Below are 27,449 nucleotides of genomic sequence, written 5' to 3'. Positions count from 1 at the left end.
AGACATGTAGGGGAAGCTGGTTCCTCAGTATATTCCTGATCTCCAACTTGCCTTCCTTGAGTCTATGGAGAGAGAACTTTCCCTTGGGTAAGAATAGGCCCTATCTCTTGGTTGGAGCTGGAATCTTATGTCACTCCCATAAAAAGAACTTGTTCACTCTTGTCTGTTTTCTAGTATATTTTTGTCTGTATAACTTTTCCAATCTCTCTTTCTTCTTGTTTGGATAAACTGGTTTATCCACTATTCACCATTTGTGCAAGGTGCTGTAGATGCAACTTATATTTAGTGGAAAAAAGCTAAGCTGATGAGTATAAGCGAAGGGTGCTCTCCCCTTTAAGAGTGATCATAGGAGTGACTTTTGTTCTGAACCTATTGTACTTCTGAACCAGAAATGTCTGAGGTAGCCAGATAGATATAAGCCTAGCTCAGTCCCTCTTCTTGGAGATAGATGATAAAAGTAACAAGTGCCAGCCACAGCCCTTCTCCTCTTCCCCCTCAAGGCAGAAATCATAGTCTCCCCCACCCAGAGGTGTGGGCCACATTCTAGAGATCTATCTATGGCAACTACCAACCACATCTAAACAACCCAAATGGTCACAGCTCTTTTACATATACATATCTTACAAGTGCCTTGTGCAACTGGGGTTCAATCCAATTTATTGGGGAATCAAAGACAGAAAAGAGCAAGCAGCAAACCTAACATAATGCTAAGCCACAAAGCTACTTCCATGTTGTTCCTTATATTTAGGACCAAGATTCTTCCCAGAGTTTAGGGTAAAGTATGACTGAACTCATGGCTTCAGCTGCCAAAGTTGGGGGATGGTAGGTGGGAAGAAAGATCAGGTGAAACATTACAAGAAGTCTAAAAATTTTCTAATTATTTCCTCTTTTCACTTTCTGTAAAAAACATTTGAGACTTACCACGAATGTTCAATTTAGTTAATGCAATGGCTCTTATGGAAAAAATACACTATGTGATTAACCCACAAGACTTTTGCTTAAGGCACAGATGGCTTCTTAAAAGTAAGAACACAAGAGAGGTGGGGAAAGCAAACTGAAGGAAAGAAATGGTTAGGTTAATACTGTTCCTACTTCAAAAACTCATTATGTGATAATCAGAAAGTCACTTAACTTCTCTGGGCCTCAGTCTCCTCATCTGTAAAACAGGGACATGATAAAATGGGTGGTACCTCTCCTCTACAGGATTGTTGTGAGGATCAAACATGATCATTTATGCAAGCACTTTACAAACTACACTACATATAAATGTCATATATTACTACAACCACCACCATTACCACCTCCTGGAAAAAGAAGTAAAATATACCTAAGTCACTCAAGATTGAAAACCACAAATGAAAGAGACAATAACCCTGCTGCAGCAGCTGCTGCTTCTCCTTCCAGATGAGACTTTCAAGCACAGTCTATGCCTTTGGAGCAGCAGTTCTGAATTCCTTAGGACTCGATGTCCTCTATTTTACCCCATCCTACTATTGCTGTTGCTAAAACCTTCAAAGTGGACCTCCAGGGACCAAACCCCTAAGAGACCAGAGTCTCAGCTTTGAAGTACCTGGGCCATAAATCTTCATCTTCAACTCAGCCATTTTCCTCTCTCTCCATTTATACATATCACATGGAGAAGAGAGGCCCCTCCTCTCCCCTAACTCCCATCCCTTTCCACCTCTTGTCCCAAGAATTATATTCAAATCAACACTCTCTGAAAAGACTGTCCTGTTGTTCCACATAGCTTAATAAATGCTCATTTATTTATTCATTCAACATCTCAATGTCCCTAGACCAAAAAACCCTAAGTAAGGTATTATTTTCCTCCTGTTAGAATGCTAGTTTCTTGAGGCCAAGGACTGTCTCACTTTTATATCTGAATCCCTAATGTTCAGTACAGTTAGCACATAGTAAGAACTTAATTGTTTTTTTAATTCATTCATATGTTTGATACCTATAAAATTGTATGCATACTAACATAAAATTGTTTATTGTTTTTATATCAATAGATGTGCACATAAGATTGTATGCTAATTGTGTGGAAATAGCCTGAGAAGCAGGTCATGATTATGAGTGGCCTGTTCATTTTTAATTATAAAGTTCATTACCATCATCATGTTGGTATGAACTAATTACTGTGAAGCATGCAAATCCACAGAATTTTTCTGATTTGGGAGGCATAAATCATGGTGGGAGTGGGAGCAAATTTTGTCAAATCATACATTACAGTCTCACTTGTAGCTTCATACATTTCTAATTAAAATTTTTGAAATATCCATCATTCCCTATGGAATGCTAAAATCTTTGGCCTTCTTAGAGAAGTCAGTGATATCTTTGAGTTTACAATTTTAGCAAGTCTCTTTCAATTAACATTGACATCACCACTGAATTTCAGTGTAATGATCCTGGCTACTAATTTGTGTTGGGGATTCTCAGAAATGCCAACTGCAAGGGTTTTGTGTGGAATTAAGCAAGAGATTACGCAAATAGGGTGGAGTGAGGCAGTAATAAATGTATTTAAGGGCCTATCACATGAAGAAAGGATTAGAGTTGTTCTGATTGGCACCAGAGCGCTAAGCTGAAAGCTGTGGGTAGAAGATGCATCTGGGCAGTGTAGACTTGATGTTGGGGACACACTTCCCAGCAGGTATAGATGACTAGGGGTGAAGGAACTGTCTTGAGAGAGCTCAAGCTTCAAGTGAGCCCCTTCCAATACTGACTATTTGCAACAATAGTACCTTCCTCAAGGAACTTAGATTCTGTGGAATGGCCTGAAGATTCATATCAAACTAATAGCAGGCCTACAAAAGCAGTGGGAGCATCCAGCTTCCATCTGTGTGACACCTTGGCTCATATCAAAGTAGCACTTGGGGATTTTCATTAAAATCATCTATAAACCATATTGAATCTCAAGTGATTGAAAAAGATTGCCAATTCAAAGCAATAAGAATTTATTTATTAAGTATGTATGCCAGGCACTGTGACAAAAAATGGGTATACAAAAACAAAACTCAAAATAGTTTTATCCCTCAAGGAGCCAACATTTTACTGTATGAAGCAATGTGTACAATACAAAATATGTACAAGTAAATACAAAATCATTTCATAGAGAAGAAGAGGCTGAGGACAGGCTTCACGTAGGAGGTGGTACTTGATGTAGCCAGCTTCCCAGAACTAAAGGGATATTCTTTTGAAAATAATTCTGAGTTAAATGAGTTTGGAGAAATGGAAGACACTTATGCAGCTGCAGGAAGAAAAAGTGAAATGAGAATGATATCTAAATAGCAGAGAGAAAAAAATGCTTTCAAGTTTCAAAAAAATATGACTTTGTAACTAATGAGATTGAGCTGCAAATGTCCCACAAGGAAAAAGCAATAGTGGATCTATCAGTCTGATAAGGGACGGCTAAACTCTTTTGGAGCAAAGAGTTTGGGTTTCTTGCAGATATCCAAGAGACACGGATCAAAACCGCTTCAACTGTGATTCAAATGTCAACCTTTGGACTCTTGATCATCTATCGATCTTTTCAGCAGATCCTCATACTGACAGTAATCATTTGTAGTAGCCGCGTCTTTTGTTACAATGGAAAACAACACGCGTACACACACACACACACACACACATGCATACATACACATGTACAGAATTTCAATATACCTAAAAGATATGATTCCCTCAATTCTGCTCTTTCAAGCCTGTAACTATCAAGTTTTTAAAAAACTGGTAGTCAGCAAATTCCTATGGTATCAAATGACTAGGGTGAATTTCTTGACTGGAGTTCTTAGCTTTTTTTGTATCATAAACCCCTTTGGTAGTCTAGTACTGCCAAATATTAGTGTGATCTCTTGCCTATACTGATCACTGGACGAAATACTAAGATTAAGTTAGATGTTAGTGAAAATAAAAATGTAATTTTTCTTCTTATCCTAATTTATAGACTCCCTGAAATTTGTCCTCAGTTAAGACCACATCTACATTTCCTCTTAACCTGGAAAAACAAAATACAGGACGATATCCAAGCCACTAGAGAGTTGGATGAACAAAGTGCTAGCTTTATGGGATACTGTGGGGCCACTACTAATGATTTAACTCTATCTGAAAGACTGTTAGTTGGCCTTAAAAAGTCATCTTCCAAATCTAAATCCAAATAGAAATCCCTTATTTCTCTTTGAGGCCTAATGCTGTCCTTATAGATTTTATTTTCATAAAAACAATGTTCATTTCTTTTTAATTCTTTATGATCATCAGAGTTAATGATACCAACCATTCCTCTAGATTCATCCCTCATGCTACTACTTCCATAAAGAATTCATCATATTCTTTGAACCAGGAGTGATCTTTCTCTCTCCTCAGTTAGTCAGTCAACTATCATTTGTTAAGCACCTACTATGTGCCAGGAACTGTGATAAGCATTGGGAATACAAGGTAAGGCAAAAGACAATCCCTGCTTTCAAGGCACTTACAGAGTAATGGAGGTCTAATACACTCTAATGGACAACAAGCAAACAACCATATAGAAACAAGACATACACATACATATATATATGTGTGTATATATGTATATATATACATATATATATGTATATATATATGTTAAACTGGAGATAATCAGGGAAGGCACTAGTATTAAGGGAGATTTTTGCAGAAGATGGAACTTTTAGCTGAGACTTAAAGGAAGCTAGGATTTGGAGATGAGGAGGGAAAGAGTTCCAACAACGGGGCACAGTAAGTGAAAATGCCCAGAATCAAGAGATCAAGTGTCATATGAAAAATACAGTATGGAGGCCAGCAACACTGGACTGCTGAGTACAGTAGAACGTGAGGAGCAGGGAGTACAAGGTGTAATTAGACTGGAAAAGTAGAAAGGGCACAGGTTATGGAGGACTTTAAAAGCCAAATAGAGGATTTTGTATTCCCTCCTGGAGGCAACAGAGAATGGCTTGAGTTGTCTGAACAGGATGGAGTGGGGGGCGGGAGATGAGTGACATGGTCAGACTTATGCTTTAGGAAGATCACTTTGACAGCTCAGTGGAGGCTGGGCTGAAATAGGGAAAGACTTGAGGCAGGGAAACCAGCCAGCATTTTAGTAAGCAAACAAGATACAGCAATTCACATGGGATTTATAAACTTGGAAAGGATAAAGATGTATTCAGTCTTTACTATGTATGCCCAAGGTCCTTCCAATAAACAGTGCTCTGAATTCTGTTAGTTGTTATAACTTTAATAGTTTATAATTATAACACTATATATTTCTGTCACCTATAATTTATTCATTCCCTCATTCAGTAAAGATTTAGGTGGTTAAGTGGATATAGTGCTGGGCCTAGTTCAGGAAGAGGTGAATTAAAATTTGGCCTCGGACACTTATTAGCTGTGCGACCCTGGGCAAGTCACTTAACCACTATTTGCCTTAACACACTGGGAAAGGAAATGGCAAATCACTCCAGTATCTTTGCTAAAAAAAAAAACAACAAACCAATCCGTAATGGGGGTCACGTAGAGTTGGACACAACCAAACAGCAACAGTATATAAAGGTCTGTGTTTGGAGACGGGGTAGGGGTTGGGGGGCAGCAAATACAAAATTTAAATAAAAGATAATCTAGTAGGAGTACAAGACACAAATCCAGTTAACTAATCCTGTAATTTTCAAACTTGCTAAATGCACTAGACAGATGAAAAACTAGGTGCTCTGTAAAGTCCCAGAGGAGGGGTTGCTGCTGAAAGATCAAGTTTTCTTATAGTATTGTCTGATTCATTCAAAAAACATTTAGTAAGTGCCTACCGTGAGCAAGGCACAGGGACAGGAACTCAGAGTAATATTAGAAAGAGGAATTCCAGTGTACTACTTGTTAATTGACTGAACTTCTTTCACAAGGGCTTATTTCAAATGAAAAAAAAAATAAAACTTTAAAAGTTTTTTCCCCGTTTGGCTCCCAAACGTATTTTGAGTGGAATGAGTCAGTTTGTTAATTTAGAAGATATAGGCTGTGTTCCTACATGTGAGTTCGAGTGTTTTAAATGCATACACCAATCAGTTTAGGCTAACAATCATCTACTTTTATTATTTAAAAATAAAGTTTTTCTGGTTTATTAGTTGATTGAGATTGGTCAATCTGACAACTTTGCATATACACCATTATGATGTTGAGTTATTTTTAATTTTAAATGGAATAATTTGTATAACACACTTGCGTAGACCCTAAATCCATACAGACAATAAAATTTAAGGCAAAAATTAGATGTTCTGTAGTATTAATTACCAAAAACAAAAGGAAACACAGCCTAAAGTCATAAGGGATTTCTAAACCAAAATGTCAAAGAATAGAAGAAAAAGAGATCATCTTGAAATTTAAAAAGTATGCAAAAATGTGTTATTTCCTAGTAAGTAAAAGTCAAAACTAGACCCACTTAAATTTACAAAATAAAATCACCTCAACAGAAAAATGTAAGCTTCTTTAAGTGTGCAATAATGATGATGATGATAATAAAAAGGCATAAAAAGTATAACATATAAATAGATCTAAAATCTTACCAATCCACCACCAACGACAACTACTCTCTTCTTTTTGCTGTTAGTTGGATCCATGATCACAGAAGTATTTTTCATAGTGGTTTGTCTGAAATCTCTCTTTCCTTCACCAGGGAGCCTTTTTTCCTACTCACTTGTTTTCTCAGCCTTTATATTACTGAGAGCCTTGAAGCATTTACCAGAAGTTTTAAACTCGGGTTACACTGGCTTCCCGTCAAACGCTGATGTCCCTTGAACTCACCCGATAGTGTTTAACTGTATAATTTCCCTATCAAGGATCACGCTAGTTCAGGAAACAAGGAAATGCCTTACTAACTCAACTGAACAAAGTTTAAAATGTTTTTAGACTTACACAAAAGCTGGCTTCCTTTCTTTCTATCTATCTATCTATCTGTCTGTCTGTCTGTCTGTCTGTCTGTCTGTCTGTCTGTCTATCTATCTATCTATATATATATATCTGTAATGCACATACTTTCAACACAGAACCATATGATAGTGGTTTTTCTAAAAGGAAATTTTCTTAGTTTCAATTTTATTCATGATTAGTCATTCTAACTTACTGAGGAACTTTCAAATGAGGTTTAACATACAAAAGTTTAAATACCAAATCAGTTTTCTTCCACTGGGGGCCCAGCATGGTAGTTCTCTATCTTCATTAATTTTTCATGTGCTACCCTCCTTAAAGAAGTATTTAGGCAATTACAATTTATGACAAAATTTTCCAACCCCATATGTATAGATTTAGGTGCTATTAACCTGTCAGTCTGTTTTTTTTTCTTCTGTAAAATGGAAATAATAATATTACTTACCTCACAGCTTTGTAGTGAGGATCAGATAAAAGCGTTTCTCAAATATGAAAATTACGTATTTGTATAAATACACTAGCTATTATTATAATCAGCTCAAATGTCTTAGAACTACAAAGAAACACACAATATAAATTACAAAGGTATATGCACCAGTGAGTCTGAAGATGAATACATCTAAAAACTTCTGATACATCAATACATATAGTGCAAAAAAGGTATTACCATCCCTTAAAATCAGAAAAGTATTGAAATGGATCACAGTTTGATTTAAAAAAAAGTTTATATTAAGAAATTACCTTGGAGTGGAAAAGAAATAGTAAAGTGAGAGGCCAAAGATTCTAGCTCTGTTTGGTAATTAGTTAAATGGCTTTTGGCAAGTCATCTAACTTCTCAGTGCCTCAGTTTCCTTATTTGTAAGCTGAAGAGCATTAGACTGTCATCTCTATGGTCTCTTCTAGTTCAAAGGTCTATAACTCTAAGCAGTATATCTAGGACTAACAGGCACACACACATATATCTATCTATAGATATCTATAGATCTATAGATAGATCTATCCATCTGTAGGTGCATATATATACAATTTATTTCATTAAATATTTTCAATTATATGCAAAAACAATTTCAACATTGTTTTTAAATTTTTGAGTTCTAAATTCTCTCCCTCCCTTCCACTTCTGCCCCATCTTTGAGAAGACAAGCAATTATCAATTATACATGTGAAGCCATGCAAAATGTATTTCCATATTAGCCATGTTGCAACAGAAAACATAACATACAAAATCAAGAAAAATAAAGTAAAAAAAATATGCTTCAGTCTGCACTCATCAGTTCTCTGTCTCTCTGGAGGTGCATTTTTCATCATAAGTCCTTCAGAACTGTCTTGGATCTTTGCATTGCTGAAAATAGCTACATCTTTCCCATTTGAGGATTGTCACAATATTGTTGTTACTGTGTATGATGTTCTTCTCATTCTGCTCACTTCACTTTGCATCAGTTCATATAAATCTTCCCTTTTCCCCCCTGAAACCATTCGGCTGATTAATCACTTCTTATAGCACAATAATACCCCATCACAATCATATACAAGCTTCTTCAGCCAGTCCCCAATTGATGGACATAACCTTAGTTTCCAATTCTTTGCCACTATAAAAAGTTGTTATAAAATTTTTTGCGCAAATAGGTCTTTTTCCCTTTTCTTTGATCTTTTTGGGATACAAATTTAGTAGTGGTTTTGCTAGGTGAAAGAATATGCACAGTTTTATACCCCTGTGGGCATAATTCCAACAGTGCATTAGTGTCCTAATTTTTCCACATCCCTTCCAGCATTTGTTACTTTCTTTTTTGGTCCTACTAGCCAATCTCATAGATGTGAAGTGGTGTATCAGAGTTTTAAAATTTTCATTTCTCTAATCCGTCGTGATTTAGAGCATTTTTTCATGCAGGCATGGGTATTTTCATTCTATCATCCATTAAACAAGCATTTATAAAACATTTATTTTTTGCCCAGAAGCCCTAAGTCTATTTTTGATGATGTGTACTAGGTGCTCTTTAACAGTTGTTTTGGAATTAGAAGATTTGAGAGAGTCTGGAATGTAACCCTTGCTAGTAATACAGCCTTGATAAAGTCCAGGTGTCACTCTGAGACTCACTTTTCACCAGTAAAATAGGGACTTCCACTACCTGGCTCCCAGAGTCATTATAGAAATTAAATTATTATTATTGTAGTTATTAATAATAGTGATATTGCTAACTAAAAAAAGCCCAAAACAAGAATCGCTAAAAAATTTTTCTGTTGGAGATTTCATAATTCAGTTAGGGAGAAAAGATACACATACAAATGCAAGATCAATTCGATGAGATATGAGTCAAAAGAGAATTACAGAGGTAAAAAAAAAAGACATTCTAAATCTTATTTTAACAGATCCACACTTAAAGAAACTACTTTTGTTGGGAATCTATCCTCAATCCCTCTGCAACTAGGCAGATAGTCTTAGAGAGTTGTTGTAGCTAAAAAAATCATTAACCTCTGCCATGCCACAATGAGACATTGGAACGAAACTTTAGTGATGGGTTCTATATTTTAAGAAATGACCCTTTCTTTTATTAACTACTTAATGAAGATGGAAAAAAATTAGAAAGTACAGCATGTTCCAGGATTAAAAGTCAAAAGCCATTCAATAGTGACCTCTTGTGGTTGTTTGGTGGTACAGCTCCCTGGGAATTATATTTCATTTGCCTACAAGGTTATGATTTCAACTCACTAGATTTTTATGAAGCTCCTTTTGGGGCAATGTTAAGTAAAGCATTGGGCTTATCCCTAGAAAATACGAGGATCAAATGAGACAAACCTTGCTCTCAAGGAACTTGTAGTCTAGTTGGGGTGAGGGAGTTGCCTGCAGATAGCTGTAATACGTGGTTTTCGTTGTTCAGTCCTGCGTGACTCTTCATGACCCTTTTGGGATTTTCTTGGCAGAGATACTGGAGTAGTTTGCCAATTTCTTCCCCAGCCCACTTTATAGATGAAGAAACTGAGGCAAGTAGAATTCAGTAACTTGCCCAAGATCACACAGCTAGTAAGTGTCTGAGGCCAGATTTAAACTTGGATCTTCCTGACTCCAGGCCTGGTGCTAGATTACTACTGCACCACCTAGTTGCTCTGAAAAATGAGGAAGGAGAAACCACTTTCAGCTGGGAAGGTCTGGGAAACCTTTATAAAGGAAATGGTATGTAAATTGGGCCTTAAAAAAGAAACTCCCAAAGGCGGAGATGGGAATGATCTGGGAAAGGGAGTAATCAGGGCAGTCAGTGCCAGGCATAGGAGATGATGAATGAGCTAAGGCACTGGAACAGAGGTCAGTGGTGGTGGTAAGTCATATAATTTGGCTAAAATGAGATGTATGGAGATGAGATTAGTAAGAGATCAGCCTTGATATACAGTCTGTATACAAGCTGCAGACAGTCAGACAGATAGCAGATTGTCTTAAATGCCAGGCTAAGGGTATTCTACTTTACTCAGCTGGCAGTAGGGCACCACTTTTTGAACAGAGGAATGCTACTATCAGGTTGGTGCACTGGGAGAATTACGCTGACGGCAGACACGTTAGGAGGACTTCATCAACAATCCAAGCAAAAGATGATAAGGGATTGAACTATGGGGGTGGCAATGGGAGTGAAAAGGATATGTGATGCTATGTAAAGAATGAGAGTCAGAAGGAATCACAGTTCTTTCTATATCTGAACTAGAATCCCCTCTACCACACACCCCCCCAAAGTCATCTTCTGGTTTTCCCCACTTGAAAACCTCTAGTGAAGAAAGGAAAACTACTTCTCCCCAGGCAGCTCCTTCCACTTTAGGACGGCCTTAATAACAGCTGACAATTATAAAGAGCTTTCAGACTTTTACATATACTACTACTTTACAAAGCCTTTTACATATATTATCATTTTACATACATTATCTCAATAACACAGTGAAGGAAACACTCTTAAGCATTTTTATAGCCACACTTTACAGGTGAGGAAACTGAGACTCAGAAAAGAGTGGACATCTGGCCTTGGACACATACTCTGTGACCCTATAAACACTCTGTCTGCCTCAGTTTCTTCACATGAAAAATTGGAGCAATAGTAGCATTAACTTCACAGGGTTGTTGCAAGGACAAAATGAGAAAGCATTTGTAAAGCGCTTAGCACAATGCCTGGTGCTCAATAAATTCTTTTTTCTTTCCTTCTTCCCTTCCCTCCATAGTCACACAAGTAAAAATCAGAGTTTTCAAATCCATTACTACTAAGTCCAAGTCCAAGTTGCTTTATACTACACTGGGCTGCCTTTCTAATGGTTACATTATGCCCTTGGAGCAGGCTCACTCAGGATTCCAATCAAGCACATGGAGATTTGGGATCTACTTTTAGGCATTTATGATGGAGGGAATTTCCTTTTTGTTTCACCTCTACTTCAGAGCAGGTGCAGATATCCTGCTTCCTATCATCCATGATAGCTCAGGAGTTCCTACTGTTTCATTGGCTGTTAGTATGGATATAATGAAGGGGTAATTTCCAACCTTCAGGTCTCTCCCTTTCTACCAGTTTCAAAGTATAAGAATGACTGTCTGAGCTGTCCAGGGGGTCAGATGGGATGACTGCATCCTTCTCATGCTGTGAGCTTGTGGTCTCCGAGGCAAGCCTGTGCCTGGAATGAGGTTGCCTCCTGTTTGTTTTCTTTTTTTTGGTACAGAGCCTCCTGAGATCTCAAAAAGTGCCTGACATCTTCTCCTTCCTGGGTACCCAGGCAGCAGGCTAGTGGCTTCTGGAGCAACAGAAGCAGACTGGCCAAAATGAAAATGACACCCAGAGAAAAAGAGAAAGAGAGAGGGAATAGTGGAAAATACTCAATTGGCATTGATTGCCAATGGAAATGATCAGTGGAAAGAAAATGAAAAAAACACTAATTAGCAAATTAGCAGCCCTCAAAAAAACCCCCAACTATTTGCAAGTGCCTCAATGTAACTTAAATATTAACTTCTCAACTCATGATACACTAGTGATAAGTTATTAGCTTCTGTTGTAGTCCTTCTATAATTCTTACCCAGCATTCCCTTTTCTGCTCAGGAATAAAAAGACCTGTTCCAGACCTGATTCACTTTTGTACCTTGAGTCCCACTTCAAAAACATTCCAGAATTGGGTGTGTGTGTGTGTGTGTGTGTGTGTGTGTGTGTGTGTGTGTGTGTGTGTGTGTGTGTGTGTGTGTAATCCATATAGAATCTAACTTATATGGTTGTTAAAAGGATTAAATGACATTATATGTGTGTGTGTGTACAAACTCTGAACAATTATTAGTTATTATTAAGTGTTCAAGATAGATGGGAGGAGAAGAGAGCAGACTCCAAGAAGCTGTTAGGAAGTTGGTATAATGCGATGTGATGGGGACCTGGAGTAGGGGAGGTGGATGTTTAGTAAGAAACAAATGTATAGGATTACATATTGAGGTCATGTAGCCTTCACTTTTCTTTTTATAGCTATTCATTGTCGAGGGCCACTTACACCGCCAAAGCTCTGGGCAAACGTAGATAGGGTTTAACCCAAAAGGCTGACCCCAAAAGGTAACTTCGTGACTCCATTTAGGGTTTTCTTGGCAAAGATCATGGAGTGGTTTGTCATTTCCTTCTCCAGCTCATTTTAGAAGAAGAACTGAGTTAAATAGAGTTAAGAGACTTGCCCAGGGCCAGACAGTCTGAGGCCAGATTTGAATTCACAATAACAGTCTTTCTGATGGTAGGCCCAGCACCCTATCCACCTAGCTGCCACAATTATTGTCTTAAGAAAAGGATAAGGAGACTGTAAGCTGAAAACGTGGAGCACTTAAAGAGATAGGAGAACCAGGAGAGTATGGTTTCTCTGAAACTAAAGAAAAAATAACTAGTAGGAACAGGTGGGAAAATAGTCACAATTAAATTTTTTTTTATATAATGTTATACTGAAATACACAATAAGAAAAGAAAAAAAATCATTTCCATGTGCATAAGAGAGGATTCAAAATATGTAGCAATAAATTTCCATTACAAGAATGCCTATATAATAAATACTACACATGGTGTTGAGAGCTAGCCATCCTCTAAGTTTTCTTTTGCTCTCTGCTGTGCATTACTGTCACAGTTTGTAGAGAAGTCAAAGAAGATGAGGACTGCAGAAAGTGATTTCACTGGTGACTTTCAAGAAGACAGTCTCAGTAGAGTAGTTCACGTGGAAAATACGTTGTAAAGAATAAAGGAGAGAGTGAGTAAGGAAGAATGGAGTCCCTGGGTAGAAACAGTTTGATCAAGAAGTTTAGCTATAAAGAAGAAAAAGACAGAGCATAACTGGATTGAGTAGGTTGTGGAAAGGCTTTTATTTTTTTCCCCAGGTGAAAGGCCTGAGTGTATAAGTAAGCACTTGTATAAAAAAACAAGACTCCAATAAAGAGTCAGTAGAAGAGAAACTGAAAATGCTGGAGCAAAGCTCAATATACAGTAGATAGGATGGAGGGTCAGATGCATGGATTAGATTTATTGAGGGGCAAGAATATCTGTTCTGTTGTTAGAGGCAAGGAGAAAATGGATGATGATATGATGATCTCAAAGAGCCAATAAGGCTTCAGCAAGAGTATGTCATATCAGATTAATTTTAATTCCTTTTTTGATAGTTTTACTAAACTGGAAAATCAGAAGAATGCTATAGATATGGTTTGCCTATATCCAGCAAAGTGTTCTATAAATTATACCATGCTTTCCCTATGAAAAAGATGAAAAAATGTGGACTAAGGAAGTGCAATTGGGTGAATTTGGAAACGTTTGAATGACTTATAGTTCCATAGGATGAGAGTTGGGATGGAATGCCAGTAAGCCTAAGGATATCCCCGCTATAGTCACGTTCATCTCTTTAGTGGTGTCCTACCAAAGGGTGAAGAAAAGAAAAAGAAAAAAAAGCAAAATTCCCAAACAGAACTTCCTCTGTCTAGAGGGAATCCTGCCGGCCTCAGTAGCCTTGGGCATTAGGGCCCAAGCAATCCAGTCAAGTCTTCCTAAGTGCTTGAAGAACCTCCGAGCAAAAAGAAGGGAAAAAGATCGGCTTACCTTTGGATTTGCTCCACATGAAGGGGGAGGTCAGAGTCAGAGACTTGAGCCCACCCAGGGATGCCAAAAAACTGTTGAGGTTTAAACTCTGGGACACCAAGAACTATTGGGATTTCATGATGTGTTGGGGTAGAGCCGTCTCAAAGAATTCAAAGTCAGACTACCTCTATTCTAAATATAAGCATTTATTGAGATTGATGCTTCTCATGAAGCAGGCTAAGTTCCAAGAGGAACCAGCAACTTCAGAGAGAGCAAGATAGATTTTTATAGGATAAAGATGCAATTATGTAACAGAAATTTACATAGAATATAGGAATATTATTAATATTAAAAAGGCAGGAGGAGTTTGTTAAGGGATTAGGTAATGAAGGAGGGTTCCCATTGATGGTTTGGTGGCCAGCTATTGTGATCCTGTCTGGTCAAGACAGATAGTTAAGTATTGTGGTATTGTCTTGGGCTAGATGGATGATGAGATTGTGATTGACTCCAAGAACACACCTGTTTCTGTGGGAATGGGTCTGGAGGTCATGGCTGGGTAGAGGCAGTGGGCCTGTAATGACATTAGACTATTGGGGGCTGGGGGCAGCTCTATTAGGACTCCATCAGTAAGGTGGAGAATTAGATTTTCTCAAGGGTGGGGATTCTCCAAATTCTAGGGGAGTCACTATCGAAATATTAAAGTGGCTGATCATGAGGTCAAGTATAAGTATGAAGAAAAATGACATCAGAGGGGGGAGATGGATTGGGAGAACAGGTTTAACAGACCAGAGGTTAAAATAATGGCAAAGAGTAGGTTTAATGTAAGTGAGATAGAGAAAGAGGTGGAAAGAGTTTATGGGTAGATAACAAAATTTCAAAGTTGTTGTTCACACTTCATTTTTGAAGAACAGATTTTGTAAGTAGCACAATTCCAAGAGAGAGTGAAGCATGAAGTGTAACCATGCTGGTGTGTGCCTAAAATGGGTTAAAGAAGAATATAATCCAAGTTGAAGATATCCAAGATATCCAAGAGAGATATCATCAACATGAATACTGGAATCCCAGAGGATTACTGCAGGGGATAGCTGAAGACATAAATGATGAGCTAGACACATAAATTCCATATCTACATTATAATTAAGATGAATATGATAAAATTCAGCATATATTCATCAAAATCTTTTCTACAACTGATCATTTCAGAATTTTATCTAAAAATGTCTTGCTTCTTTAAAAAAAAAAGAGGGGGTAGTAACCCAAAGAGCCAATCAGATCAATACCACATGTCAGTAAAAGATAGCTGTGTCTGACAGGGTTCACTACACTCCAAGAGAACTGTTAATCATTAAATAATGACATCAACTGATGAAGTCAAAAGACTCAATGTTGCAATGGAGTAAGCTAATTTCTAACTACCTAGAAGGCCATGGTATTAGTTATTGTGACCAAGATTTCTGGAGCTATCTGGAGTTCATCTACCTGTGTGTAAAAAGGAAAGATCTGGAAACAACCTGGCCATCAAAGTAAGCACAAGTTTCTTGTTGCACTTACTGCATTAAACTGAAATGTTTGAAAGAGATTGTCGGCCCAGACGTGGACAGTAATAGGTGTTCTCTAAAGTTCTCAGCTTTACATATGTCTATTTTAAATCACCACATTCCAAACTAATTCACCTCCTGCCTTCATTTATTTCTTCATGTCACTTGGCCAGGCCAGGCCAATGACCAGGATCATTTGCTTGGCTCCAAAGCATCAACCATGGTGTCTTACTTATTTTCAGGGCTAAGATTGGTGCTCCCCCTCTCTGTCTAAATTTGATCTTCTCTCCTCATGCTCCTAATCACACCCTTACCTTGAATACTCACAGCAAATGATCACAGAGAAGTTTGAGACCATCTTGTGGAAGCTCCTTCCGTTTTCTTCCTAAATACTTTAAAATATCTTAAGGTCTATTTTCTGCTCTTCCTCTTCCTCTCAGAGGAAAATGTATTGCTACGACTTGTCAAGGCTAATCTTGACATTATTCTTACATTATTTATTCTTGATCCTTCTGCCTCCTCAAGGATCTTGCTTCAGTACATATATCCTCTCTCCAATATCTCCTCTCTACTGGCTCTTTTCCCTCAGCCTACACACATACTTACATGTACTCAGTCTTCAAGTTACCAGTGGCAGCTTAATGGCTAAATCTCAGGGCCTTTTCTCACTTTTAATCCTTCTTGACTTCTCTATAGCATCTGACAGTTAACTACTTTCTCCTAGATTCTTATTCAGGGTTGATGAAAACAATGTTGTTTTTCACATATAATGATTTATATTTGCAGTGATAGAACCTGTAAAAACGTACATTTTAATCCATTTAATAATCTTCCAAATGAAGAATTTTGGTGAGTTTTGAACTTATTTGTAAAAAATATAAAAATGCAACACCTGCTTAAGTTTACAGGAATAACTGATAGATATCAGAGAAGAAGGAAATTTGCAACAAATTTATGACAAAAACCTTTACATAATGGAATGGAAAAAAATGAGCATCATGATTTTAGTAAGTGCACTTATTCCAAAGATCTGTGTATCTTTGTGAGGCATATTTTTAACTATTATTAAACAATAAGATCAAAAATAAAAATAAACTAAAATTTGAATCAGACCTTTGGATTGCTGTATCACAAAGTATTAAACTAAGATTTTAAAAAGTAATGAATGAATTTTAAAAAAGCATGTATCAATTGCTTACTATATATTAAGCAATGTGCTAAGCATTGCAGATACAAATACAAAAAGGCAGTTCCTGCTCTTAAGGAACTTACTCTCTAATTTATAAAGACAACACATGTAGAAGAGTTCAGCAGCAGGGTGGATGGAAAGGACATAATGTCCTATGGACGCAGCTACTGGACTACTGACAAGGCACAGGAACTTAGGTATCAGGATGTCTGCCCCCCAGGGGCACTAGAAGTGAGGGGGCATAGATCTATGGGTCAGAGTGCAGAAGAAAAGCATTTTCTATCACACTGTATTCACTAAAAATACCATCATATACAATATTTTAGTGAGATCAAAAAGGCTTTTGCATCATTAAAAATTATTTTCAAAATACATCTTATCCATACTTTAAAATTCTATTTTGTGGGTTTTATAATACACATAATTATTAGTACAGTAGTATATATTTGGGTCATATATTCAAAAACATCTTGTTTATCGTGTATGATCAAAAAAAATTTGGAGATCACAACTTTAAAGTTCCTTCTAGCTTTTAAATTCTACAACCCCTTGATCTAAAAGGTTGAGGGGCAGAAGTCAAGAACAAGGAAAAAAGTCTGTTAATGGTCAACTTACCCAGATTCAAGGTTAGTTTTGGAACCTGGTCTTGGTAGATGTGGCTGTCTAGCCTTGTTATTTTTTTAAGCATTTTATTTCAAGAAATAGTTGCCACTGAGAAAAATTCTTGGAGCCAAGGCACAAACATGGAGATCTGTAAAAGGGGACTTATATCTTTGATATTCAAGGAATGCCAAACTATTTGGACTGATCCAGATAATCTGGAGACAGCCAAAAGGCAAGAGGAGGAAGACAAAAGAATCTATTTCTCCAGATTTCATCTGGGTACAGGTAGGACTATATCCTTGGGATTATATATAATATGTATATGTATGTGTACATATGTACACACATATTTCATATCTATATCGATATATACTTCTACCAGATATGTAAATATACCTATATAGATATATAATATAATATCTATAAATACATGGATACACATACCCATCTACCAGACAGATCACCAACTCCTCCACTGAACTGTCTAGTACACTGAGAGCTTAAGTACATCCTGAGAGTAAACCAAGGGTATCCCAGACCTCTGCTGGATAGGCACTGGGGAGGAGGGCTGGGAAAAGAGAGGATTCTAAACTTTATGGGACTGGGAGGCAGGCAGTCCTGTTGGCATTCTGGCTGTACTTGTTTTTTCCGCCCTGCCTCCTGTAAGCAGCATGAAGGTAAACACAGGTTTCTTCCCTTTCCCAGCAGGGGTCAGGTCTGATCAGAGGACAGGACAACGTGGTTTTCTGCTAAAGGGCAATTTTAGGTGGGTTTCCGTTTTCCAGCATCCCCAACCACGATCATAGTTTTTAAAAGTTTCAATACAAGAAGGTATCTCCATTAACTTCCAGTTAATCAATAAACATTCAGACACGTCGCTAAACGTTGGGGAAACAGAGTTCCAAGACAGTTTCCTTCCCCTCCCCCACCTCCCAGAAAGCATCCTTTTTCTTAAGAGGAAAAGAAAAAGGGCCATTGATAAAACCTAGCAATAAAAGCCATAAAACCTAGTAAATAAAAGAAAAAAACAACCTTCCTGAATGGTAGGCACCACTTCCAGAGCGCTACCTCCACCTGGAACACGGATCTCCCCTCCTCTCCCCGCCCCTCTACAACACTACATTTTCCAACTCCCACAATTCCTAGGGCTAGTCCAGACACAACTTAGAGGAGCGATGAGGAAAAGTCCACTAAACCCACCCTCTCTTTTAATTGGTCAATAAGAATTAGTCCCACCTCCCGGGCCTGGGACGGGATTCCGTATTGGGTGAGAATAAGAAGGGAGGCGTGTGTGGGCGGGGTAAGACCGCCAGTGGGAGGCGTGGTCTTGGTTCCCCGAAATCGTCCGCCCGCGCTCTAGTCATCATGTACCGTTCTCTCCGGATCTTCGTCGCGCCCGCGCGGCTGTTGCAGCCGTCTCCTCCGGGTCCTGCTTGTGCGGCCTGCGCCCTGCGGCGCCCTCCGATCGCCGCTCGAATGGTGAGGATCGTTTCCTCCTTTTGTGCGCCCGCCGCCGTCCCCGGGCTTAGCCCGCGGTGACCTTCACCCGCTCCCTCGACCCATGGGCTGAGCCAAGCCGGGCCGAGCCGGACCGGGGCAGGTCAGGCCGGAGTTTGGGGAATGGGGCTACAAGCTGGGAAGAAGCTTAGGGCCCTTCTCACTTCCAGGCCTGGGGGCAGGGGGGGTGTCGTTATTTCTCGGACACTTTCCTGTCGGTGGTCCGAGAGGCCTTTGGAGAGAGGAGCGTGTGCGCATGCTCAGACGCGTACGGCCCGCTTCAGTCCCTGCTAGCGGGGCTCGTTAGCGCGCAGTCTCTTGCTCGGCTCGGTGAAGCGGGGCCGGTCATAACGACTGTAGCCCCTGCCTCCCAGAGCTGTTGAGGGAATGTTTGTGAAGTGCGCTGCGGTCCTGTGTAAAGCTGGCTAGCCACGTCTAGTATGACTCGTGTTAGCCTTCCTGCTAGGCTCCTTTCCTGCCCAGGCTTGTGCTCGTCCCTGTCCTTCTCCCTGAAAAACCTGGACTTTTATCTGGACGGTGCACGACAAGTCGCGGTGGTTCTGGGCAAAGAGCAGCCCAGGGCTGCGAAGGCTGCGGTTCCAAGACTTGGACCTGGAGCCTGAGGAGTCAGAGCTCCTGGGGGGCGGCGTGGGCCCTCAGGGAACCCGTGTGAGATGTTATTACTACGTGGTGCCCTCGCTTTTTCGCGTCTGAGGGAGGAGGTTAAAACAAACACCACTCACCATGCAGTGACCTGGATTTAAACCCCAGGGTCTGTGTAATCAAAGGATTTTGTGGCCTGGAGCCTTGGCCTCGTGCACGCATTAGCTGCGTGATCCTGGGTGAGTCACTTAACCTCTGGGCCTCAGTTTTCTCATCTGCACAATAGGTATTATATAATATAATTATATAATATACACACACACAGATATATATATGTATATACATACATATGTGTGTATATACATATATATACATATATATATAGCCTGTATATGTGCCTCGTGTATATACATATCCTATATCGGAGTGTACATCATGTTGGGGAAAGAGAAAATTTAGAACTCCAGATCTTATGGCGCTGAATGTTGAAAATGAAAAATAAAAAATTAAAAAAGAAATATTTACAAGAAACCATTGAAATTGCTGTATCTCTAACTTGGTGATATCACTTCATGACAGAACGTACTGGGCTACTCTGTTTCCAGTTCACTGTTCTTAACAGTTTCCCTTCTCACTAATTTGCAAACCCCTTCCATTTATGGATCAACTTAAAGCTAGACCTTGGAGGTCATCTAGTTTAACCCTCTTTTTTTTATAGCTGAGGAAAGCTGAAACCCAGAGGTGTTCTAACTTGAACCATCACACAGGTAAAAATTAGTAGAACCAATTCAAACTCAACCTCTCTGATTTAAATCCCGAAATGCACTCAGATTCTAACTCTGAGTTTTGAGAAGAACCTAGGAGAGTAATTGCCTAGATAAGTACCTGAATTTACCTTGCTAATAAAGCACAGTCCAGGATTTGAGGACTCCACTGTTCTCTGAGTTTGCTGTTACTGACTGACCTTAAATGAACAAGGCTTGTTCATTTACAATAACAAGACCTTATTCAGTTACAAAGAGTCTTATCTAGTTCATAAACAAGTTACTAGTTTAAAATCAATAATGCCTGACCCACAGAAATATTACTTGTGTTAATCCTGACTACCACTTATAAGTTGTCCCCATAGCCTCTTAACCTTTCTGAACTCTTGTTTCATTAGTAAAATGAGGATAATACTTGAACTTTGTAAACTCTACAAGTAATAAAGTTGAATTATTACTAGTGTATTATGCAGATCTTTTTGTGATTCCTTTTTTTAAACATACAGAAAGTCTACATCTAATAATTATTTGTTTTAAGAAGTATAGAATTTCTTAAGAGCTGGAAGGACCTTAGAAATTGTCTAGTTGATGTCTTTGTTACATTTTATATACTTAGGATTTTTATAGGTATTCAGAGTATTCCCAGTTTTGAATTTGGAAAATGTATGTGAATATATACGTCGGTGCATATGTTTGAATTGTGTTATTGAGATCCTATTTTGCATTAAAGTATGTGAATGCTGTTGAACTCTGAATTTGGGGTTCTCAATTTGGACCAGTATAAAACTATGTATAATGAAACAACATTAGTCTAATGTTCCAATCTAGCAGTTGTCAGACCTTTTGATTTCAGAATCCCTTTCATACTTTTAAAAATTATTAAATAGCCCGAACAGTTTTTGCTTATGTGGATTATATCTACTGATATTTACCATAATAGAAATTAAAACTGATCATTTTAAAAATAATCATTCATTACAATAATAAACTCTGTATGTTAACATGAAATTTTATGAAAAATGAGTTTTGAAACAAATTTAATGAGAGGACTGATGGAGGTTTTTCATGTTTTTGCAAATTGTCTAGTATAATACAAACAGCTGCATTCTTATATCTACTTCTGCATTGAATCTGTTGCAAACGTTATTTTTTTATGTCAAGACAATTTTTAGCACTCATTTTTTACAAGATTCTGAGTTCCAAATTTTTCTCCCTCCTTTCACCTCTTCCTGAAATGGTAGGCAATTTGATATAGGTTATACATGTGGTATCATATAAAACATTTCCATATTAGTCACAGTTGGAGAGAATAAAACAGATCAAAAGGAAATAAACTGCAAAAAAAAAGAATAAAGTGAGTGGAAAAAGTATTCATCGATCTCCATTCAGAGTCCAACAGTCCTATATCTGGAAGTGGATAGTATTTTCCATTGTGTCCTTTGTACTCATCTTGGATCATTGTGTTGCTTAGGAGAGCTAAGTCATTCATACATAGTTGATCATCACACAGTGTTGCTGATACTATGTGCAATGTTCTGGTTCTGCTCATTTCAATTTGCATCAGTTTGTACAAGTATTTCTAGGTTTTTCTGAAATCTGCCTGTTCGTTATTATTGCACAGTAGTCCTCTCTTACATTCATATATCACAACTTGTTCAGCCAATCCCCAATTTATGAGCATCCCCTCAATTTCCAGTATTTTGCCGCTACCAAAAGAACTACTATAAATCTTTTTGTACATTTAGGTCTTCTCCCTTTTTTATGATCTCTTTGGGATGTAGACCTAATAATGGTATTGCTGGATCAAGGAGAATGCACAGTTTGGTTGCTCTTTGGTCATAGTTCCAAATTGCTCTCCAGAATGACTGGATCAGTTCTCAGCTCTCCCAGCAGCACATTAGTGGACCAATTTTTCCACATCCTTTCCAACATTTACATTTTCCTTTTTTGTCATATTAGCCAATCTGATAGGTGTGAAGTGGTACCTCAGAGTCATTTAAATTTGCATTTTTCTAATCGAAAGTGATTTAGAGCATTTCTTAAGCTTATAGATACCATTTGACCATTTATCAATTGGGGAATGGCTTTTTTTCTTATAAATGTATTTGAGAAATGAGGTCTTTATTAGAGATGCTTGCTGATAAAATTGTTTCCCAGCTTTCTGCTTTCCTTCTAATCTTGGTTGCATTGATTTTGTTTGTGCAAAAGCTTTTTAATTTAATATAATCAAAATGACTATTTTTCATTTTGTAATGCTCTCTTTATCTTGTTTGGTCATGAATTCTTCTCTTCTCCATAGATCTGACAGTTGGACTATTCCTTGCTCTTTTAATTTGCTTATTGTGTCACCCTTTATGTTGGATAGCGTATCCATTTTGACCTTATCTTGGTATACGGTGTGAGAGGTTGGTCTATACCTAGTTTGTGTCACACTGTACTCCTCTTTCTCATTTCTTACTTACTTTTTCATGTCACTCCCTCAAATTCACCTTATGCCCATACACTCTGTCAATTTATATTCCTTCTAACTGCATTATTAATGCTATAGTTTTTAAGAATTACAAGTATCATCTTCCCATGTAGGGATGTAAACATTTTAACTCTGTTGAATCCCTTATGTTTTCTTTTTCCCTTTTTAGGCCTCTCTTGGGTCTTAAATTCTGATCTTCTCCTTATGAAAGTTTGAGATACTTCTATTTCATCGAATTGTTGTTTTTCAGTTATGTCCAACTCTTCATGACCCCATTTGGGGTGGCAAAGATACTGGAGTGTTTGCCATTACTTTCTCCAGCCCATTTTACAGATGAGGAAACTTGAGGCAAACAGAGTTAAGTGACTTGCCCAGGGTCACACTGCTAGTAAGTGTCTGAAGCTGGATTTGAAGTCAGGTCTTCCTGACTCCCGGCCCAGGGCTTTCCCTGCTCCCTCATTGTAGCTTATAAATTTTAAGGCCCTAGGAGCAAAATTATTTTTCTTATTAAAAGTTACTTTGATGTGTCACTGAATTACATCATCAGATTTATAAACATTAATTATAGACAAGCATGGTCAAGTCAAACATTTATTAAGTTCTTAATATTTAAAGGACTTTAAAAGCCAAACAGGATTTTATATTTGCTTGTTGGGGCAATAGGAAGATTTACATGGTCAAATCTGGGCTTTAGAAATATCATTTTGGCAGCTGAGTTTCACATAGCTTTTTGAAATCTTCTGCATAGAATGGGAACTGGAATCATCTAAATTCCAGATTTGTATTCTATAATTGGAGTCAGAGAGGTGGCGTAGTGGGATAGAGTGCTGAACTTGGAGTCAGGTCTTAGTTCAAATCCTACCTCAGATGTTTAATAGGTGAGTTACCCTGTGCAAATTACTTAATTGGTCTCAGCTTCAGTTGCTTCATTTGTAAAACAGGAATAATAATATTCTTTAAATTTTTAATTTCCTTTTAATACATATACCTTACCCCTTTGGAATTTGTATTGCTTACCCTTCTCTATTCTCCCACCACCTTCCCTGCCCGTTACCTTGTTGAGTTTATTGTATTTCTGTACGTGTGTGTGTGTGTGTATTTTCAACTTCTTTTTATCCATTTCATTTGAAAGTTGGGTTTGTGGGGTGCCCACTTCTCCTATCGCTTCCTCTTCCACATTTGAAAACTCTTCATCTGTTTCCTTATTCTGGGAGATGGTAATTTCTCATCCCTTCTTCCTTTCCTCCAAATGGGGATAATAATGGCACTTCCTTCTCAGGGATAGACTATGATTACACTTTGTTTAAATTTTGGGGAATTTTTCCAGTTTGGGCTTTTTTAAAAAAAGATAAAATAGAATGAGAGGCAATCTCCATAACATTAATTGGTCAAAGCACAGTTGATAAACAGGCTGTTGAGTTAAAGAAGTTGACCTTTTTCTTCCCAATGTGCTTATGTATCTTTTTATTTTATTTTGACAAAAAATAGTCTGAATGTGAACTTTGAAATATGAGAAATTCACGATATGGGGGGCTAGGCATGAGAGTAAGCAAGATAGAATTTAAATGTAGTTTCAAATCTTTTTTGACTTGTAAAAGTGATATCTTTACTCCTAAGAGTTGATTTTATCATTTACAATATCAGTTGTTTTTTAACCTTACATCTGTTAATCTTGTTCCTCAGGCAAGTCAAGAAACATTCCGGATTGAATATGATACCTTTGGCGAACTCAAAGTCCCAAGTGATAAGTATTATGGTGCCCAGACAGTGAGATCTACGTTAAATTTTAAGATTGGAGGTGTAACAGAAAGGATGCCAGTGAGTAACTATTGTTAGCAGATTATTATCATAATTTGAACTGAAATGTTGTTAGGATTGTTAAGCTTTAGATCTGTTTCTCTCCATTCAAATAAAAGAAGTTGGAGCTTTCTAAAATTTAATATGGTGCTGTTATTTACATATATGTAACGATGTCAAGAATTTTAAAATCTCAAAATTGAAAGGGATCTTAGAGCCTTAGAGGTAGGAATGCATCACCTCACTGGACCAGCCTGTGGAAAGGCATATTGTCAGGAGATAGCATATTGTTTACAGGGAATATCTGCCAAGGTGCTACAAATCAAATAGAAAGAGAGTGAAGAATATTAAGGTAAAATAAGCCTGGGAAGATAGATGAGAGCCCGATTAAGTAAGTGGAGTTTTTGTGTTATACTGGAGACAATAAGGAACCACTATAAAGATGGGAAAGGTAGTGATGGGGTCAAATTTGTGCTTTCGACATCTCAGTATATTAGCTCTGTGGAGAGTGGATTGGAAGAAAGAAGCCTGGATCCTGGGGAACTGTTAGGAAGTTACAGTAATATCATAAGGGGTAATAACTGCTATGAGAGGTTTTCTGAAGTCTTGACCTTGGTTGGCAGCTATGTGAGGGAATGGGTGTGAGAATTACTTTAGAGATGAAGTTGGCAAGACTTTGCATATGATTTGAGAAGTAAGAGGCAAAAGAATCAAAATGAGTAAAGTTGCAAACCTCGCTGGAAGGATCATGGCATCCTTAAGAGAAATAGGGAAATTGAGAGGAGGGATAGATTTAGGGGAAAGTATCAATTCTATCTAGATTACCAATTTCTCTGGGCCTCAGTTTCCTGGTCTATAAAATAAGGAGGTTGTCTAGATGACCTCCACAGTTCCTTCTAGGTCCAAATGGATAGTCCTAGAAAAGATACACCCTAGTGAAGATATTAAGCAGGTACTTGGTAATGGGGGACTATAAAATTTAAATGGTGAACCACATTATAAAGGAAATAGGAAGACAAAGAAGTTGCAACTGAATGGAAGAATTGATTACAGATGTTTTTTGCAGAGGCATATAAAAGAGTTGGAAGATTTGGTTTCATCATGTGCCCCAGGACAACAGGAACTATTTCCTGAGATATTTGGAATCTTCATGATAGACCTAATCGAAGCTTGTATGAATGCCTGTTACTGAGAATGAGAAGGTCAAAAGTTTCATGTAGAACATCTTCCAAAAGCATGTCAGTACATACATTAATATTCAATGTGTGCTTTGGTTTTAGGAGAGGTTACTGAAAAAAATTTTGGAAGGTAATGCTCGTTGTTAAGAAAAAAAGAAACAAAAAGCTAGTAGACTTGTGTTTCAGTAGCCTTGAGTCTACATATAATGAATACCCTATTTTAGAATAGAAATGGAAAACAATGGACAGAGTGAGCACCAAACACAACAACAGAAAGTGAAATTGACTCATGAAATGACTGGTTCCTAGTATCATCTATCAGTGTGCAGCCAAACCATTGACTAATTAAAGTAAATGTCAAAATTACTTCTGCACCATGAGAAAGGATGAAACATGGGAAGATATCACTGTTCAATTACATTTGTATCAGTCCTTTGTAGCCATCCACCCAGGCCATCTTGCAATCTGCCCTGCACCTCTTCTCCCATCTTTACACCTCTTGCTTTAGGCATAGTAATCAAGTAAATTGTAGCATTGCTTCATGTAAAAGTGTGCTAATTAACCATCTATTGATTACCTCACTACTACTCTACAGTCCAAAACTCTTGGCCACCAGTGCCCCTAGATATTCTGTCTCTCTTACTAGAATCTAAATTCCTTGAGGACTGAAACTATCATGCTCTTCTACATTTTATCCCCAGCACATAGTATGGTGTCTTGCACATAGTGAGTACTTAATGCTTTTAAATTTATCCATCCTATAAAAAAAGGCCTATTGGCACTGAAAAATGAGAAAGAAGTGAAGGAGAAGACATTCTACTGCTTATCATTATTTCCTACAGAAATTTAACTGATATAAAGTAATCACCACAACAGGGAGAACAAAACAGCTAACAAACCACCTCAGCTAACAAATAATCTCCTCACCGAGAGGAGACATATAATAGTCAAGGGAACAGTAATTTAAATTGCAGGTTTATTTGTAAAATATTATGAAAAAGGATTTTTAGATTACATTTAATGCTGCCTCAAAAAACAATACTCGACATGATGAAAACAAAATGAGTCTGTAGAGAGCTTAGTTTAAGGACAAATTAGATCATTTCAGGACAAAAGTAGAGAATAATAGTAATAAATAGAAAATTTGAAAACAAATCTGTTTTTGTCCTACTATTCTATTTTCATCATCTCGATAATAGAACTGCCCCAAACTATTTTGGAATAGTCCAAAAGCATTTAGCCTAAATTACACTTTATGATGTAACAGCAATAATAATGATGATAGCATTTATGTAGTGCTTAAAGCTTGCAGAGTGCTTTGCAAATATTATCTCATTTTATCCTCACCACAATCCTGGGAGGTAGAGTCTATTATAAGCCACATATCACAGATGAGGAAACTAAGGCAGATAGGAGGAAATAGAAATGGCATTTAGGAAAAAATTATAAAGATCAGCTGAACTGGACAAGTTACATCCATAGTTAGCTAGAAGAGATGTCTTCTGGAAACAACAGGCTTTTGTAAACGTTTTGAAGGATTTATTTTCAACATACTTGAGAAAAGGAACAAGTGGAAAAAATCTGATTTACACCACCCCACCCCACTGAAAAAACAAACCAGTGATAAAGAATTTAACTTCTATGCCGTATGTCTTCTTTCTTATCTTGTTCAAATCTTCATGAGAATGACCATGGACATATCAAGGGTATTCTTGATGAGCGTATGGAAAGAAAACAGTTAAACTTTCACAGTTTTATATAGCAGACTACATCTTGAGTCACACACATTACTGCATGTTATAGAAATTTACAAGATCTTACTGTGTGATATTTGTGATGACCAATAACAACAACAAAAAACCGTTTGATTTGGTAGAAT

The 27,449-nt window shown here is 37.7% G+C and overlaps 2 protein-coding genes across 7 annotated transcripts in view; one reads left to right on the top strand and one right to left on the bottom strand.

Annotated features, from left to right (window-relative positions):
* The window catches only part of KMO (kynurenine 3-monooxygenase), a 79,945-nt gene extending 61,497 nt beyond the window's left edge, over positions 1 to 18,448 (bottom strand). Inside the window, exon 1 of one of the 6 annotated variants that reach the window (XM_072647582.1) lies at positions 18,294 to 18,448. Coding sequence is in view for 4 of the 6 variants with exons in the window: in XM_072647577.1 (XP_072503678.1) it covers positions 6,537 to 6,611 (75 nt within the window). In the remaining 2 variants the exon portion in view is untranslated. Of the gene's footprint in view, positions 1 to 6,536; positions 7,073 to 9,691; positions 10,002 to 18,293 lie in introns of those variants that run through there. The other 5 variants (XM_072647583.1, XM_072647577.1, XM_072647578.1 and 2 more) reach the window with 5 other exon arrangements.
* Positions 18,449 to 18,541: 93 nt separating this feature from the next.
* The window catches only part of FH (fumarate hydratase), a 31,130-nt gene continuing 22,222 nt past the window's right edge, over positions 18,542 to 27,449 (top strand). Inside the window, exons 1-2 of the mRNA XM_072647575.1 lie at positions 18,542 to 18,740; positions 24,279 to 24,413. Coding sequence (XP_072503676.1) covers positions 18,627 to 18,740; positions 24,279 to 24,413 — 249 coding nt within the window. The 5' untranslated portion in view covers positions 18,542 to 18,626. The remainder of the gene's footprint in view (positions 18,741 to 24,278; positions 24,414 to 27,449) is intronic.

Source organism: Notamacropus eugenii, chromosome 2, assembly GCF_028372415.1.
Source record: "Notamacropus eugenii isolate mMacEug1 chromosome 2, mMacEug1.pri_v2, whole genome shotgun sequence".
Classification (NCBI taxonomy): domain Eukaryota; kingdom Metazoa; phylum Chordata; class Mammalia; order Diprotodontia; family Macropodidae; genus Notamacropus; species Notamacropus eugenii.
The sequence above is the reverse complement of the archived record's forward strand: the minus strand, read 5'-3'. Positions and strand labels throughout refer to the sequence as shown.